The 16,798-nt window shown below is 48.0% G+C and overlaps 1 protein-coding gene across 4 annotated transcripts in view; it reads right to left on the bottom strand.

Moving 5' to 3' along the window:
- LOC144169184 (arylsulfatase B-like) overlaps window positions 1-16,798 on the bottom strand; it is a 40,451-nt gene that overhangs the window by 12,498 nt on the left and 11,155 nt on the right. For all 4 annotated transcript variants that reach the window (XM_077698218.1, XM_077698221.1, XM_077698220.1 and 1 more), the window contains 3 exons: window positions 7,731-7,984; window positions 1,832-1,991; window positions 750-862 (listed from right to left, as the gene is read on the bottom strand). In XM_077698218.1, coding sequence (XP_077554344.1) covers window positions 750-862; window positions 1,832-1,991; window positions 7,731-7,907 — 450 coding nt within the window. In that variant the 5' untranslated portion in view covers window positions 7,908-7,984. The remainder of the gene's footprint in view (window positions 1-749; window positions 863-1,831; window positions 1,992-7,730; window positions 7,985-16,798) is intronic.

Below are 16,798 nucleotides of genomic sequence, written 5' to 3'. Positions count from 1 at the left end.
TTTATTTATTTATTTATTTATTTATTTATTTATTTATACGATACCCTTCAAACATAGTTCAACATGGCCGTCTTGAAAGATGATGAGTCACGATTGCTGGCGACGGAGGTGGGAAGGTGATACAAGTCCGGGGCTGTGTTTGGTGAAAACGCATTGAAATTCACGTTCGTTCGAGAGCTCGCAAAGCTAACTTTAAATCTGTGGTCAATACGTTCGAAAACGCAAGCAGGTGGTGAGAACAGGTCGTGTTTAATATCAGGATTCTTGAAGTAGATTTCGTGGAAAAGGCATATTCGAGGTATTTTTTTTTCTGGTCGATAAGTGACGTTGTCTAAGGTTAGATTTAGTAGTGGACACGCTCGCATGGCGGTAGTTAGAAGCAATAAGACGAGCTGAGTTCGATTCACTTCAGGAAGAAAGAGGTAACTGGTGAGGGTCCCAAATCGCTGCAGCATACTCAAGCTTATTTCTAACAAGAGGTTTGTATAAAAGCAGTTTTAAGGAGAATGGAGCCAGCGACAAATTTATAAAGAGAAAGCCAAGCATTTTTAGTGATGCAATCAGTATACTTATGCCATGATAGATCGTTACTAATGTGAACACCGAGGTATTTGTAGGAGAGAACGGAGTCTAATGCTGTTGATTGATCTAATGATCTCTAATGCGGAGCCTAGTACTGTATCTTCCTAAACTGACATTGATGTCCTTGTGCGACAAGTATAGTACAAAGAAATAAGCACACTCCTTGCCTTTCCCACGATGTGTGACGTGTAGCCAAGGTCACTGAGCCACTGCGGCAATATCTTGAAATTCAGCGGAAGTCCTCTGGGCTCATTCGCCAAGATCACGTAATGCTGCAATCCTGCGGGAATATAGGGCGGACTGTCAATGCAAACTCATCTTTCAGCTTTAAGAAATGCCTTTTGGAACGAATTAACCCCAATTCTATTCCAAAAAAAAATACGCATGTTCTGGCCATGCAGCAACAGAGCATTGTGCGAAAGCAGCTTATATTCCCGCTGGCTAATGAAACGTTGTTCAATGTACGTACGCGGATATGTACTGCTGTGTCGGCGCGAAGCAATTTACTACGCTTCAAAGAGCACGCACGCAGGATTCAGAGTATACGCTCAAATTCCTTGCGGTCGATCCTCCTAGTGCTTGAGCGTGATTGATTGATTGATTGATTGATTGATTGATTGATTGATTGATTGATTGATTGATTGATTGATTGATTGATTGATTGATTGATTGATTGATTGATTGATTGATTGATTGATTGATTGATTGAAATTTTTATTGACTGATACTGCTGACTTGATTGGCCATTTTGAAAAGCGTTGTCCATTACAGTTTTGCAGGATTGTGCCACGGTTTGTAAAGTTTGTGAAGCGGGCACATTAGCTCCTCAAAGCTCCCGGTTCCTGGCCAGTCAGCCAAGCTGGTATGTCCTAAGAAGAAAGGAACAACGACAGCAAATTTTGTTCACCACTCGCAACATGCGGCGACAGCACAGTGGCAGAGCCCTATGCTACTACACTGGTGACCCTGGTTAAAATCCCAGATGATCTCAGCAGATAACACACGTATTTTTGTTTACTGTATACGAAAAAAAACTGTATAAAATAAAACAAAATAGCGAATAAAACTGTGTAAAACGAACAAAACTGTATAATAAACGTGTGCATCTACCAGCCGTTTCTCGCAGGAACGTCGACGTCGGCAGATATGGCAGTCTACAACATCTTTGGCTCAGAATTGCACATGTCGTGTCATACACTAGTAGGCATAAAGCCTGCACACCTTCCTTATCTTTGAGAAACTCGCTAACCTGTATGGATGGGATAGAGGCCTGTCATCAGAGCTGCTCGTGAGGGCGAACACATGGGCTGGCTGTAGAGCTTGTCGAGTCTCACACCATTCCAAGCGAGGGCATCGATATTCGGCGTCCGGATTTGGTGGCTTCCATGGTAGCTCACGTCACCCCAACCCTGGGCAAAAAGAACGAAACGTGCAAGGTAGAGGCCTATGGTTTTGTACAAAAAACACAAGGGGGAGTTCTACTGGGTGATTGCAAGTAACTCAGAAAACGAAGGAACTAATTCCGAAACGTAAAAGCATAAAAGTGTCGAGTACGATGGATCAAATTGAATTAGCTGAGCTGTCAAAATTATTAACGGAGGCAAAACCGACGACAATCAAGCGTAAAACACGGCAGTGATGGAGTAAACACTGGGACGAGGACAAAGCGCGAAAACAAAATTCGAAATAGGAAAAAGAAATAGACTTCGCATGGCCATCTAGTGACAGCAAATGACAACCAGTGGACAACAAGAACAACAAAGTCGATACGCATCTAAAAGCAAGGGAAGGCCGATAAACTCCACCCAGGGGCCCAACCATATAAAACTGGTGAATAAAAGAAAAACTTGTTCCCCCAAAAAATACGGCAATTCGGATTCAAATAATGGGCTCGGCAAGAGCAGGACAGGAGTGGGTGTAGGTCAGAGGGGAAGAGCCTCGTACTGCGGTGGACATGAACAGGTATTGTTGTTGTTGATGGTGATGATGATGATCACGATGGTGACGGTACTTATGGTATGATGATGATAAGTACGGTGATGATGGCGATGACGACTATGATGATGATGATTACGATGATGATTATGATTAAGAAGAAGAAGAAGAAGAAGAAGACATACAGTACAGGCATAGCGTAACGCATAGTTGGCATAACGCAAACAAGCTGACCCAAACCATATACGTTTTCTGGATGGGAGATAAAAAGTGTGGTTCCGCTATTTTTGATAGGCAGAAAAGCGCTTAAATCAGTAGTCCAAATATTCTCTGGGGCGTCATAACCCACCGAGGGATAACTAGTTATTTTTCGCTCACAAACCCGCAACCTAGTACATGACGGAGTTTAGGCTTTTACAAGGAATGTAGAATTTTCTATCCTTGTAAAACACTAGTTTTTAAGTAAAACACCTCCTATTGCCGGTAGCCCTAGTGCCCAACGGAGTATTTTAGAATCAGTGGATCATAGTTTTATCAGAAGGTTAGCTCTCCTACAGTGCATTAAACCTGAACACTCTTTTTAAGTTTATGCAAACCATGCTTCTGCTATAATAAGGCTCAGTTATCGCCCCTTCAATGACGTCATTCCAGGCTGGAAACGTCTGAAGCATCGACTCGGAAAAACCGCCGCTGTCGTCACCATAGTAATATCTACGAGCGGTATGTGCATGTATACAAAACGTTAAAGGTTTGCGTAGTCAGCGTGCAAGGCCCGTTCATAGAGAATAGAAAATAATGTCCTAAAAACAGGCCACCCTCTCATTATGCTCACCAGTTCACGCCCTTTGTCCAGCAGTTTTGTATTTGCGTGACACTCCTCATAGCGTGTGTTTCATGCATCATGATAAATTCGAATGTTTTGAATTGAAACCGAGCAGGCCAACAGCAATATCGGTGGGATCGGGTGGCCGAAATAAAATCCTTCCGCGCTTGGTCTTACGTTGCGATGTACCTTGACTGCACTCCAAGTTAATGGTTTACCAAGTTCTTTTTTCTCTCATTTCACTTTAAATATTTTCTATTTAATGGTTAAATGGCTTATGATGCAGGCAGCATGCACAAAAAAAGTCCGTCGCATTTCCCCGAGGGGGAGAATGTGAAAGTGCGAATGCACGGCTGTCGGCCCGCTTGCGGCGCTTGCGCTCGGCACCCGCAGCCCACCGCCTCGCCGCCTTCTCTTCCATCTCTTCCATCGGGTTTGTAGTATAACGTGTACACCACGCAGTTATCAAGCCGCTATAACGCCGCTGAGTCGCCAACGCAACGCCGCTGACGACGTAGTTTGAATGCGTTAAAGATATAAGGAGCGTTCCTAATTCTGAAATCATCGTGGCTTTGGCTTCCGTGGCTTAGTCGGTAGAGCATCGCGCTACGGCCGCAACGTCCTCGGATCGAAACCGGGCGCCGGGTGCTGTTATTCTGGCTGGCGCGCCGAGAGAGGGTGTTGCGAGCTGGAGAGTAGGCGAGGGGGGAGAAGAGGCACTACGCGAGCGCCCTCATGCGTCGGAAATCCGGCGCCGTTGCTAGGCTGCGTACGGACGATGGACGCGTGATTCAGGGTCGCTTAAGAAGTGCATTCGCACTTAAAAACGTTTTTGAAACTGTTTAAGATAAGAAGAGCGGACATTCACCATGGAACATCATCATCATTACCTAAAAGTGGCTGTGAATGGGTTGGCTACTGCTGCTGCAGGCTCTGGGGCACACAAGCGATGCGCTTGTAGCCATGCGCACAAACTGCTTTAACGCATCTGGACGCCAGGACCATCTTCGGTTTTATGGTTGAATAGCTTTGTATCAATCCCAAGTTTTATCCATGATTGCTCCTGTGCCGCTAATGGAATAACGGCAGCGATCAGCCACTAGGACTCCTGGGATGCTGTTTCAAGATCCGGCTTGCCTACATGGAGGGTATACTGTGTGATAATTGCTGCCCTTTACAACCACCGCGCAGGCCGAGGACGTGGTCATTGCACCCCCAACCATAATGACGAGTGCTGATACCGCCACAGCGAACCTGTAACAGGATTCTCAGAAGTTCGTGCGGCAATTTCCGAGACTGCTTCAGATATACGACTTCCAAAACCACCAGAATGAAAAGTCAATTGGTTTGGACGCCAGCTCACTCTAACTTGTACGGCAATCCGCCTCTTTCATTGCGGTGTGCTGCCACCTAGCGTGCCTAGCGGAAGTTGAAGCCGTAGGGTTTGCCGGCGTTTCCTCCGGCTGCGTTCTCGTTGTATGCACGGTAATCCCACATTACGGCGAGGAGCAGCCGAAGTTTTTCTTCTGTGTTGGTGTTTTAACGCCTTAAGACGACAGCCCCTGGTCATCACATAATACCAGGCGGCTTCTTATCACTGAATGAGGGCTGGCAGAGAAATCTCGGACAGATCCGTGTGCCGTCCGAGTGGCAGCTCGAGCAGTACTTGGAGTCGTCTGGCATGAAGTGCGATCGCCAGTTCAACAAAGGCCGGCAGTTCGCAAAATGCCTTTAAGTGCTGGACACATGTACGATTGGTACACTCGATTCGCATGCGACTGATCGTTACGACTGTCGCCACTAGTCGTACGCGTGAATTTGAGACGGCCCGATGCGCGCATGAGATGCGTCGTCGGCGTCGCTCCGCCCACAGTTTTTGCACCATGGTCAACTACGACGATCGCTGAGCTGAATTTGTAGATTCTGCGCGTTTGTTCGCAAGAAATGGATAAAGCAAGCAATCGTGAAGCGTTTTCTGCCTTCGGAAACAGTCCGCGCACACGCCGGCCGCGCCTGCCAGCTCGGCACACTCAGCGGCTCGAACCGGCGCAGACCACGGTAGCAACCGCGCTTGTCGCTGCTCTTCTGAATCAATCTGATCGCTAAAAAGTTCCACATGCGAGAAAGTAGGTGTTAGTGTGGTGAAAATTGTGCTAGGGAATGTTGTCAGGGCTTATTTTAAAAGCGGCGATCAGATATATCTGCCGCGATGCAAGCCTACGCTGACCGCTCGCCGCGGCGCGCGGTGCGCCGAGCAGCCGAGAGATGGCGATACCTGCGCGGAAGCATCGAAACAGGCTACGCAGATGTCTTGGTCACCGATCGCTCAAACGGCAGTTATAACTTAAATAGAGTTCCACATGCGAGAAACGGTATGATAGTGTAGTGAAAAGTTGTGTTGCAGATTGTCATTCGCAGTTGCACAGGTAGCAGCGATCAAATATCCGCCAGGATGCTAAGCCTACAGTTCCCATCACCCGAGCCGACGCGAGCGACGCAAGCCGCCGTAGCCGATCGCGTGCGGCCGACGGGAAGCGATAGAAGCCGGCACCGTTCCCTTTTCGGCACTCCGAGTTACAGCGGAACGCAGCACAAGTTGTGGGCATTGTTCCGCGCACAACGAGCGCACACAAAAAATCAAACGATGTAAATACAACCACGACCCCTTCCCGCTTGTGCGGGAGCTGTGGGGAATGTCGTCTGCTGCCCCTACTGGACTGCTTAGGGACTTGGCCGCTAGGGGATTGCGCATGCGCAGTGGGGTTGTGAAAGAGGCGGATTCGACCGCCCAAGAAAGCGCCCGAGATCTAGTCCGTCGGGTGACCCGAGTGTCTCAGGTAGAAACTTGCCAACTTTTGGTGACTTATCAAGAACTGTATACTTATTACAATTTCGAAACCAGAATTAATCCCCACTACACGTACCCCTAAGCAAGGTGCAGGGAAACTTTCTCCGGCTCCTTCAAACTAACACCTTTCTTCACCCTACCCGATTCCGTTTGCTGCACCCTACGCATGCAGTTATTTCGGCCGTATAAGTTCCGCGATGTCCGGGCAGCCCGAAACACATGATACGGGTGTGTCCCGCACACCCCAAGATTGATAGAATCCTTCACCCGGAAGGGTGGAGGATTCACAAGCAGTGGGCGACACAGTTGTCCAGCTGTGCTCCCGACTCCCAGCTTCGGCTGGTGGCAGAATCCATTGAAACTGGAGTGTCCAATGGGGTCTTGAACTGAGAAACTAAGGGACATTTTGAAGCTCCCAATAAATTCGTTTTCTTTCTATAACTTGATGCTGCCGTTTTCTATGTACAAGCGGGCGGTCAGTACCACAAGTAAAAAACTGCAGCCCATTTCATTCCGTTCCACGCAAACGCCGTTTTAGATCATTCACATTGTATTTCCCGTGGCAGAATTTCCATTATTCATGCCGGCGTCGCAAGAAGCTGGGATGATTCTGGAGTTAATACAACTCGGGAGTAGTAACTCCGCCACGTCGCCTTCAAGTTTATCTCGCAAACGCGCTCATTTTTCAGCACTTCACTTCAGCACAAAATGTACTACCTCTTCCTCTCCGATACACAAGATGACTGAAAAAAAGCACTTCTTAGATGACTAGGCTGGTATTTTTATTTTTCTGAATTTGAACCTTCACGACGAAACTTATTTCTAAAGTTTCGCACGATTCAACACGCTCGCCTGCTTGTGTAGCCGCATAGGCATGTGGCTTTTAAGATGACATAGCCACGTAATTGTGGCAGTGCGTTGCAGAGGAGACAATTATAGTCTTTTGTGCACGTCCGAGCTCGAAGAAGCGGTCATCCAAAACCTTTCAATCGCTAATTTCGCTCAACATTACTCTCTCTCTGTCTCTCTCTCTCTCTCTCTCTGGTTCAACAGTTATCCAGTCTAAAATCACAACAGGAATACCGCAAAAAACCTAATAAGAATTTTTATCGTACGACAAAAAACTTTGTTGTGAAAACAGAAGTCCCGTTGTTACGACAAAGCCATCTATTGCTACGACACACATTTCTGTCGTAACGACATAGTCAGTTTTCTCACCGACAAACATCCCTGCAGTAACCACAAAACTGCCACTTACACTACTTTTCACAATGGTAAATAAAATTCAAACCATGCGCAACTACTGATGGAACATCAAGATCACGACAAGACAGGAATTCGGCACGATGGAACATAAAAATCAGGACAGGAATACAATACCAGAAAGAACATCAGAATTACGACGCGACAAGAATACGACAAGACGACAGTACGACACTCGAAAATACGACAAACTACAGAAATTTTCCTTGTCAACTTTTTCCACTGGGTACGTCAAGGGGAATAACGGTGGTTCATCATAAATGTCACTTCTATACTCACCAAGTCATCTGCCATGATGAACACGATGTGTGGTCGCTTCGGCGTAGTAGATAGGGACAGCATGGCCAAATAGGCCGCCAAAATAGCCAGCACCACGGTGGCTATAAGCCCGCCGGTCAGCACTTGCCGTGAGCTTGCGCAATCCCGCGCAGCTTCGGGACCTCTTCGCTTCTCCATTGTCCACCGATCACCTGTCAGTCTGCGGCCATTCTTTTCCTTCCCGTCAATACCGAGACCCCACCTGCGCTAGCCACCTTCCAAAAAAAAAAAAAACGGGGAAATGGCAGCATCAAGACATCACCTCTTCTTGCACCAAACACATACAATTGATCACTCCGAAAGTATAGGCGGTCAAACACTAGCGTTGCTAGCGATTATGGGGATATTAGATGCGACGCCTCTCTTTCACCCGCCTTGTCCCTCCGGCGTAGTCCGGCGGCGTCCGCATCCCTCCCCCATTCTGCTCGGCGCGCCAGCTGCGCGCTAGCGCCGCTCTCACCGCAGCGCCATCTGCGTATTAGCGCTCGGCTGCGCTCGCTCCGTCGCCGTGCCAGCTGTGCGTGGGTGCGGGTTAACACATGCGCATGCGCTGCTCTGCGCTGCTCTCTCTCATTCCCCTCACCGTACATATAAACGCGGTAACTGCGCCGCTCCGCTCAGTCGTTCCGCCGGCGCTCCTCCGATGACATCCTCCGGTGACCGCCGATGATTTAAAATGGAGACTAACAGGCCTGATATCGTGATGGTCGGCGCAACCGTAACAAGCACCGGCCACCCCGATAAATATGGACACACAACAACAATGGACACGCTAGCATAACGGAAACGCAACGGAAATCCACGATGCGTCGCATCTACCCCATGGTTCCCCTCACGGGAAGATGGTGTAAATTTTTTATTTGACGTACTAATGCGTTCACACCTAGATGGTATTTTGCATGCACTTAGTACGCAGCACTGTTTTTTTTTTTTGTTCCCACACGGCATGCTTTGTAACTTTTGGCTCTAAGCAGCCGTACCTTCGACTACCACCGACAATTACGACAGGACAAGTAGAGGCGGTGTTCGCAATAAATAAACATTATCATAATTGTTTCGTGTACTGGGCCCAGCTCTTAATCCAGGGCCAATGTGGCCTTACTTGCCGACTGGGCCTGGTCTACAAGATGTGGGTTATCATTTCGGTTGTACCTGAATATTACAGCTTCCAACTATAGGATGGGGCAGGTGTGAAATACCGGGAGAGCGGAATTCGCTTTGCATAAAGTATCGTACGGTTTTGCTTTATTACCACATACTTGAGAATATTTCGGACGTTGTTTGTGGTACAAGTGATGAAACGCACTTATTAGTCTATAATTGTTGGTTTACGTAGGCAGCAATAGATAACAGTTCAACACGTAAATAAGAAATCTAAGGCACTACTGCATAAAAACCATGACTTCTCTTTATGTAAGCAATTCAAACAAAAAAATTCCGCCATCTCCACGAAGTGAGTGATGATCAGAGGGGCGAAGCAAAAATGCTTATCGGTAAAACCATGAAACATTCACCCGCACATCATATAAAGACTCGACACGTCAAGCTTTCCACCGCTCCGTTGAAAAGCCCGTCGACGACGTCGATGTTTGTGGTGGTTATGTAGGGGTTGTTTTGGACGATAAGAATCTCCATGGGTAAGTTGGCGAATGCGGTGTGTGACATTTTAGCCACCTTCGCCGTCGCCTTCTGCAGAGCGTCTTGTGTCGTGTACCCCCGGTACGTGTCTTGAGCTCGCAGGCGACGAACGACAACCTCTTTTTCTTCCCGTTCTCCTTGTTGGTTAGCAACGAATTCGATGAACGTTTTGTCCTCTTCGGCCAATCTTTGGTTGGCCAATCCCTAGGGGGATACTGCCACAATCATCATTAATGTGCCGTGCCGTATACAGCAGCAACGAGGGACGGGAGAGGGCCCGAGCAAGAGGAGCTTCGACCCTAAAAGGTTCAGCAGTGTAAATGAAACAAGGTCGTCAGATGAATTTAACATTAGAAATAAACAAGCAATAAATAAAAGACAAGGAGACGATTAACGGAACAAAAGGTTGTTATAAGAATGATTTAAAGGAGGAAACGCAATTGATTTCCCAGGAGCGCGTAAGCTCTTTTAGATTGATGTAGCAGAGAAAGCTGAAGTCATTTCGGCGCAATTGTTTTGAAGGCACTGTAGTAAAAACAATTTCCACTTGTTGCAAATCTTGTGCTATTATTGCTTTACTAAGGAGCTGGGACTAAACTAATTAAAATGCAGTTGGAAACACCGATTTGAGAGTATTATGATTAAGTCATAATGAAACAACTTGTTAACTATTAACACATTATAATAACGCTAAAAACGTTGGACATTTGTTTGAGATCGAGGATGTATCCTGGTGATACTTTAAATGGCTTGAATTGTCATGTGTTGTGCTGATGAGACATGGCAAAGACATGTGTTGACCCAGGCCACTATTCTGCAATTTAAATGAATATGGATGGAATAAGAGTGGTATAAAATAGCATCATGTGCGAAATACGGGCCAGCTTTAATTGGGGCACGAATTTGCGAGTTTATACGTCCGTCCAAAAACTCAAGTTTGATTCCCCACGATTTTGTCTTAGGGCCATGCAAACTTCATGAAATCAGGCAACCGTATTCTAGTGAAGAACCTCTGATGACCTTCCTGTTTTCCTGAGTTCAGGCACAGGATCTTGGTCACCACCATTTCAAAACAGCGGCTGCGTTTTCAGATTCGTCTCTGGGGTACTCTGGCTCGCTCCTTCACGTGCTTAGAGAACAGCTGAGTGCTGCTGGCGATTCGCAATGACTTGACCTCTGTAGTGCATAATGTCGCCCAAAATTCTTCAAATGAGTCTGCCGTATCAACTGTCATTGAAGCTAAATCACATTACTTTCACTTCGTGTCGAACTTCGCCCTGTGTGAAAGGTACTCGGTGACTAAACATCTGCAAAGCCATTTGGCTATTACACTACCGCAATAGCTTACAGGGGGGTCAGGGACAATAGCTGACATGGGACGATAGCCCAATTTGGCTGCAGTATGTATAAATAAATAAAACGCACGCAGTCCATCTTGGGGCACCACCAAAACGAAAAAGCCGCGTACTCCTTGCAGCCAACCAAACAGTTCTAGACACGCTAAACAATGGTTGCCTAATGTTCTTACAAATGCAGCCCTCGTATTGGACCTACCTAGTTAAACTACTCCTGCTACTACCGTGACCTGGTTTCCAGAAATTGAAAGCAGAGGTAGTGGCCACATCTCCACGTGCACAGTAATTGAAGGTGTCTGTAGTGGATACTCCAAGCGGAGCCTGTTGAGTAGGAACAAGGCGACTTGTCAAACTTTATGGTAGGATGATGCTGACGCGTGTGGTACACCCGGAGAGCTTGCGGATACTATTGCGCAGGACTAGTCTCAATCAACGTGGAAGAGCTTGCTGCCGAAGGTGTGGTCGCCATTACACAGGTATTAAGTCCCGTGTGGTTCACAGGAGAGTAGAGTGCTATACCAGGTTATATATGAGCTTCAAGGAGCTTGAAGGAGCGCATTTAGGAGCCGATGCCTTAGTTAACGAGGAAACATCGGAGCCAATTTCGTTGTAGGCTGGATCCGCGCTTGCCTTTAACTCAATTTTTGCGGCGTTTATCTATTTTCATCGATGGAGCTCCGGCGTGTCGTTAGCGAACTGGGCGTCACGGAATGGTTTCGCGCTGACGACCACGCTTCCCATAGCTCTGCAGGGATTTAAAGGTATTTGCGGTCCAGCATTCCACCGTGGATGCTACGCTCATTATTTACCTATTCTCCAAACAGTATTGCAGCGTTAGCCAATGTGAATCTGAATTTTTGGCAAGGCACCAATGATGTTACTTTCCAAGCTTTGCGACATCTCGCCTGCAGCGCGTTCAAACAGTGGCTTGCTTTTTAGAACGCTTCGTTGCGAACAGAACCGGCCACGTTGAAGCAAGCTGTCAAATTGTTTGTATGGCCCCGGTTCTGAAACGAGCAAAATGGCCAGCAGAAACTCCTACAGAACAATTGCTCTAATAAGGTTCTTTGGAAAAGTTAGAGAAAATGGTCCAGCACCGACTGGTCGGGAGTCTTGAGGACCGAGAAGTTTATTTCAAAGATATCAGGATGCAATAAAGGCGCAACTTTCAGCTACAAATATCGCAACCGCTCTCCTCCTAGAATCTAGGAAGCTTTTGACAGCGTTGTTTATGAAGCCATTCAAATGGAAATACCATTTGTAGAGTTTTGCGGACGTACGTGCACCTGGCTCTGCGACGGAGTTTTCAGAATCGGTATGTCTACATGACCACCAAAGAAAACAACACGGCGCAACACGGGATGCCACAAGGTGATCAAGATGGCGTTTTTAGTCTCACCTTGTTCACCATACCTCTACCCCGGACATCAACACCTCTCTGTGCGCTGATGACATCTATAGGTCGTCTCCAGGCAAAAATCGTGTAAATATTCGAACTAAATAGCACAAGCCTTCCTTTTTTTTCACACGAAAGTACCTCAGCAGCTACAGGTTGCTTACTTTTCCCGAGAATTGTGCCGCACTTGCTTTCAAGAAATCTGTGTCGTTAGCCGCGACAACTTTTTCTCTTGAGTATGCAATGTGTCTAATTATGCCGCGGCTTTCCACGAATGGCTACTACATGAACGTAACCGTCTGAACGCTGCCATACGAAAGGCGTACGAAGCAGCTATCGGTGTCCTCGATCTGGCAAACACGGAGAAGCTCCTAGAGCTCGGTATCCACAACACGCTAGAAGAAATCAGTGAAGCCCAGAGAGTAGCACAACTCGAGCGCCTCAAGGGATCCAAGACTGGCAGATCCATCCTGGCCAAACTAGGACTGCAAACGGTATCAAACACTCGGCACCTCAACAAGCAAGAAGATATTCCGGCTGACATCAGGAATGCAACCAGGGTCCATCCTATCCCCCCAACATGGACCCTACTCACAACAGGGAAAGAAGAGTGGCTAGGGCAAAAGTCATGCTTGAACAACATTCTAACGTGCCCGGTATCAGATTTGTGGACGCAGCCGAGTACAGTGACCGTATATGCTTCACGGCTGTGGTCATTGATGCAAAGACAGGGGAAACAATAACTGCAGCCAGCATCGCAACACGCGAAGCACAGAATGCCGAGGAGCTGGCCATCGCCATGGCCATCGCCGACCCGGAAACAACAACAGTGCTGTGTGACTCAATGGTTGCAGTGCGTAACTTTTCTAAACGCCGAATGTGCAGTGGAGCAGTGCGGGTGCTCACCGCGGTGAACCTTAACAAACGGAGGATAACAGTGAAGTGGTTTACCGCCCATGCAGGGAACGATGTGTCACAGACAATGGCCAACCACAACGAGACGGCTAATACTGTAGCGCGAGAATTAGCAGGCCGTGCGACAGTAATGGATTCGTCTGCAGAGTGGTGGATGGAGACGAAAGATAGGTTCGACACCTTTCAAGGTGTAACCAAGTATTACAGAACCAATATAGGGGTGATGGCACCGCCACAACCCGAGCTGACCAGGGAGCAAGCATCAATATTCAGACAACAGCAGACCAATTCATTACTGACCCCGGTCATAATGCGGCACATATCGCCAGAACTGTACCCAGACGACACGTGTGTGTTGTGCAACAACGCCAGAGCGACTGCTGCCCCTTTATTGTGGGACTGTGAGGTTAGACCAGTAGAGCCTTCAACTAGGACCGACCTCCCACCGTGGTATCAAGACGTCACGCGAAGTTACAGTTACAGCAAGGAGGACCAACTTTCAGCTGTCCAGCAGATCCTGTCGGCTCTAGAACGGCAGCACCGGAGTGAAAGCTGCGGGGCGTAATCCTCCCTCCGGGGAAGGAGCGACCACCACCGCAGTGAGTAGCAATGGTGCTCGTCTAGTAGAGTGGCCAAAGGACCGACAAGTGGCTCCGTCCGGGCGTAGTGGCAACACTACGTCTGTTACCGGCATTTAATAAAGTCTTTTTCACTCACTCACTCACTTCTCTTGAGTATTTATTAGCGTTTTGTCTCTATATTTATAAATGATAGGCGTACTTTCGCAGAGACCGGGATTTCGTCTGCTTTAAGTATGCTTTACCTTGCAATTTTCGCATATTATATTTCGTTGTTTCCTGCTAGATAATTAATGGATAATCTATTTTACTGAAACTTTCACTGTTCCTAAAATGCTGCTTCCGTGTTTTTTCGTCTTTGTTTTTACTTACGTGGGGACTCTTATATTGTATCGAGACTCATAATTGTAGACGCCTGTTTTGGGTTCTAAGGTGGTGAATATAGTCGCACTATTACCTGGTTCTCACGCCTTACAGTGAGGAAGAAATTTTCACATAGCCTTACGTGTGTGTGTGCGTGTGCGTGTGCTTGTGCGTGTGCGTGTGCGTGTGTTTCGCGACTCACGGTCGTGGCAGAAAGGCTAAGACGACTGAGTTGGCCAAACCTATTCTGATAGGATGTCCTAATCAGTTTGACAGAGTCAGTCGTCTTACACATTACTGACGTCGTCTTAGCCGTCTTAGCCGTTGTTGGAGTTTGTTGGATTTGCTAAATTTTGTGGCCACTGTTTGCCAGTCTCCCAAAGTGGGTATGCTTAGCTTGACGAACGTGCGCTCAAGGCACGTGTGCACGAGCGCTCGGCATTTTCACGGTATTTTTTAATGTTTTATTATGACGTTTACCGCGCCGATGCTGCACAGGCGATGAGGCGCGCCGTACTAAAGGGCTCCGGCTTAATTTTTGACCACATGGAGATTTTTTATTGCTCACCGAAATCCCGAACTCACTGGTGTTTTCGCTTTTAGCCTCCATCAGGAAAGCGGTCGCCGGGGCCGAGAATCGAACTCGCGTCCTTGGAGTCAGCAGCACAACGCCTTAACCACTGAGCCACCACGGCGGGTTTCTTGGTATTTTTTTAATCTGTGGACACCCAACGCAAACGGCTCGCTCTACAGCTTCGCTGTTAAAAAAAAGGCTCAGCGTCTGCTGAAGTTGATGGAGCGTGCTTGTGCATTAGAACGCTGTATGATTTATTTGCATGTGGGATGTCCGAATATTTGTCGCCCAGAACCTTTCGTAGTTCTCTTAGCACAAGAAAACTTGGAATTTCACGTCCGAGAGAGATTTAATCTTCCGAATGGCTCTGTAGGCAAGCGCTCCTTCGGGAATGGCGGCGGCGAACCTGTCCCGTACCTTCAAAATGAGCTCTGCATTGTAAGTCATCGTGACACAGTTCTTAGCTGCTGAATGCTTTCTGCTAACCCTTTAATGCCGGTTGTCGCAAATTCGCGACATACTTAAAGGGGCCCTGAAAGGCGTTTTGAGCACACTAAATGAACTAGCGCAATCGTTAGATTGGGTCGTCAACGTCATCTGTGCCAAGTATTACTCTTTTACGCGCAGCGGAAAGCTCACACTTTTGTTGCAAAGTTTGTCGCTTTTTTCTCACCCTTTCCTTCGTGTTTTCGGACGCCGCCATCTTCACATGTCTACATCATCGATTCCCAGATGTTCGTCATGAGCTAGACATCCTGCTATTGGGCGGCTTTTTCACGCGCTTCCGGCAAAGAGATGAGTCGTCTGCTCAGCGTCGGCTCGCCGGCTGATCTGCCGGCGGAGTGCCGGAGTGCTTGGACATTTTACGACAAACGAAACAAGTGTAAACAAACGTTTAACCATTCGTATTAAATGCAGCACGGCCATAACACGACATGGATATTCCCTTACCTGAGTACGTTCCGTAAAGAAAGCGTTGAAGCCCCGTGGCACTTCTTTCGTGCAATCGCAGAGAACGCCCTGAGCCGAATGCCCGGGTTTGACGCATACATTTTATTCTACTTCAAAACAATCCAGAGATGGGTTTCGAACGAACACAACGTCACAAATGCGTTGCAAGTCTGAACCGCGATTGAAAGACGATGGGTTGCCTCCTCCTGCCCGTCGTAACTTCGGCACTCACCTCGCGCGCGGTTTGCGGGGACGAACAGCAAGTCACTTATCTCCGGCGCACAAGCCGAGATGGCTTTTAGCCACGCACACTGCACATACCCCATGCGAAATTGAGTCGTACGTCGCTCGAGAAAGATAACCCAGACCATGGGAAGCACTATCCACCCGCAGAAGCACAACGTCGCATTGCATCGCGAAACAAAGACGTCCACAGCACACACACACCATCGCCTCCTGTAATGTCAAACGCATCTCGCACTTCCCAATGGGAGTGGGTGGTACGCCTGCAGTGCCCACATGTCGCGAGGTGGGGCCCCGAGCTGAACCGGGAACACGCAACTGTAACTGAGTTCTACAGTGGTTTGTGCCTTGTTGTCAAGGCAACCGATGTTTGAGATTCTCAAAGAAGTGGCGCTCGCTCCAGCGCTAGAAAGCTCAGAGCCGCGGTGGAGCATGCTTTGCCAACGTTGCCGCTCTCCACCACGCGTCGCCCCAAGCTGAACTGGTCACATGATTGAAGGGTTTTGTGCACGGGTTCTGTATCGATTTAAAATGTCTTTTTCACATGCCGCCGGCAGGAATTACGACCGCCGCAAAATAAGACCCGGCACCAGCGGGGCCACATCTGATACGGCACTTTTTGGATAAACAGTGTCGGTGCATCAAAGGGAACGAGCGCACGATCTTCCCCGTACGGCTGCGAGTTCGCCGCCGATAAAAAGTCACGTGCCACCGATAGCAACTGCACCAACGAACACCGCGAAAGGGCAAGGCCAGGCCGCCGTACACATGCGGCCAGATTTTTCGTTCGGTTTTCCAGCCTTGAGCGAAGTGCGGGATTCATGGTGTCAACAAAGCTTGCCCGTAGCAGACGACGTAGCAGCGCAATAGCGGAAGTACGTCACCGCTGCGGAGCGCAGCATCATGGGAGGCAAAGCTCGCGCGCCGTCAACAGCGGAGAGTAAGTCGAAAGGAGGAGGAAACGCGGAGCGACGATAATGCGCGGTTTTTGATTTACGATTTCTCAGCTAATACTC

The sequence above is a fragment of the Haemaphysalis longicornis genome, unplaced genomic scaffold (genome assembly GCF_048455015.1).
Source record: "Haemaphysalis longicornis isolate Haplotype H1 unplaced genomic scaffold, Haemaphysalis longicornis Haplotype H1 scaffold_2, whole genome shotgun sequence".
Classification (NCBI taxonomy): Eukaryota; Metazoa; Arthropoda; class Arachnida; order Ixodida; family Ixodidae; genus Haemaphysalis; species Haemaphysalis longicornis.
Note: the sequence above shows the minus strand (reverse complement) of the source record. Positions and strands in the feature narration are given on the sequence as shown.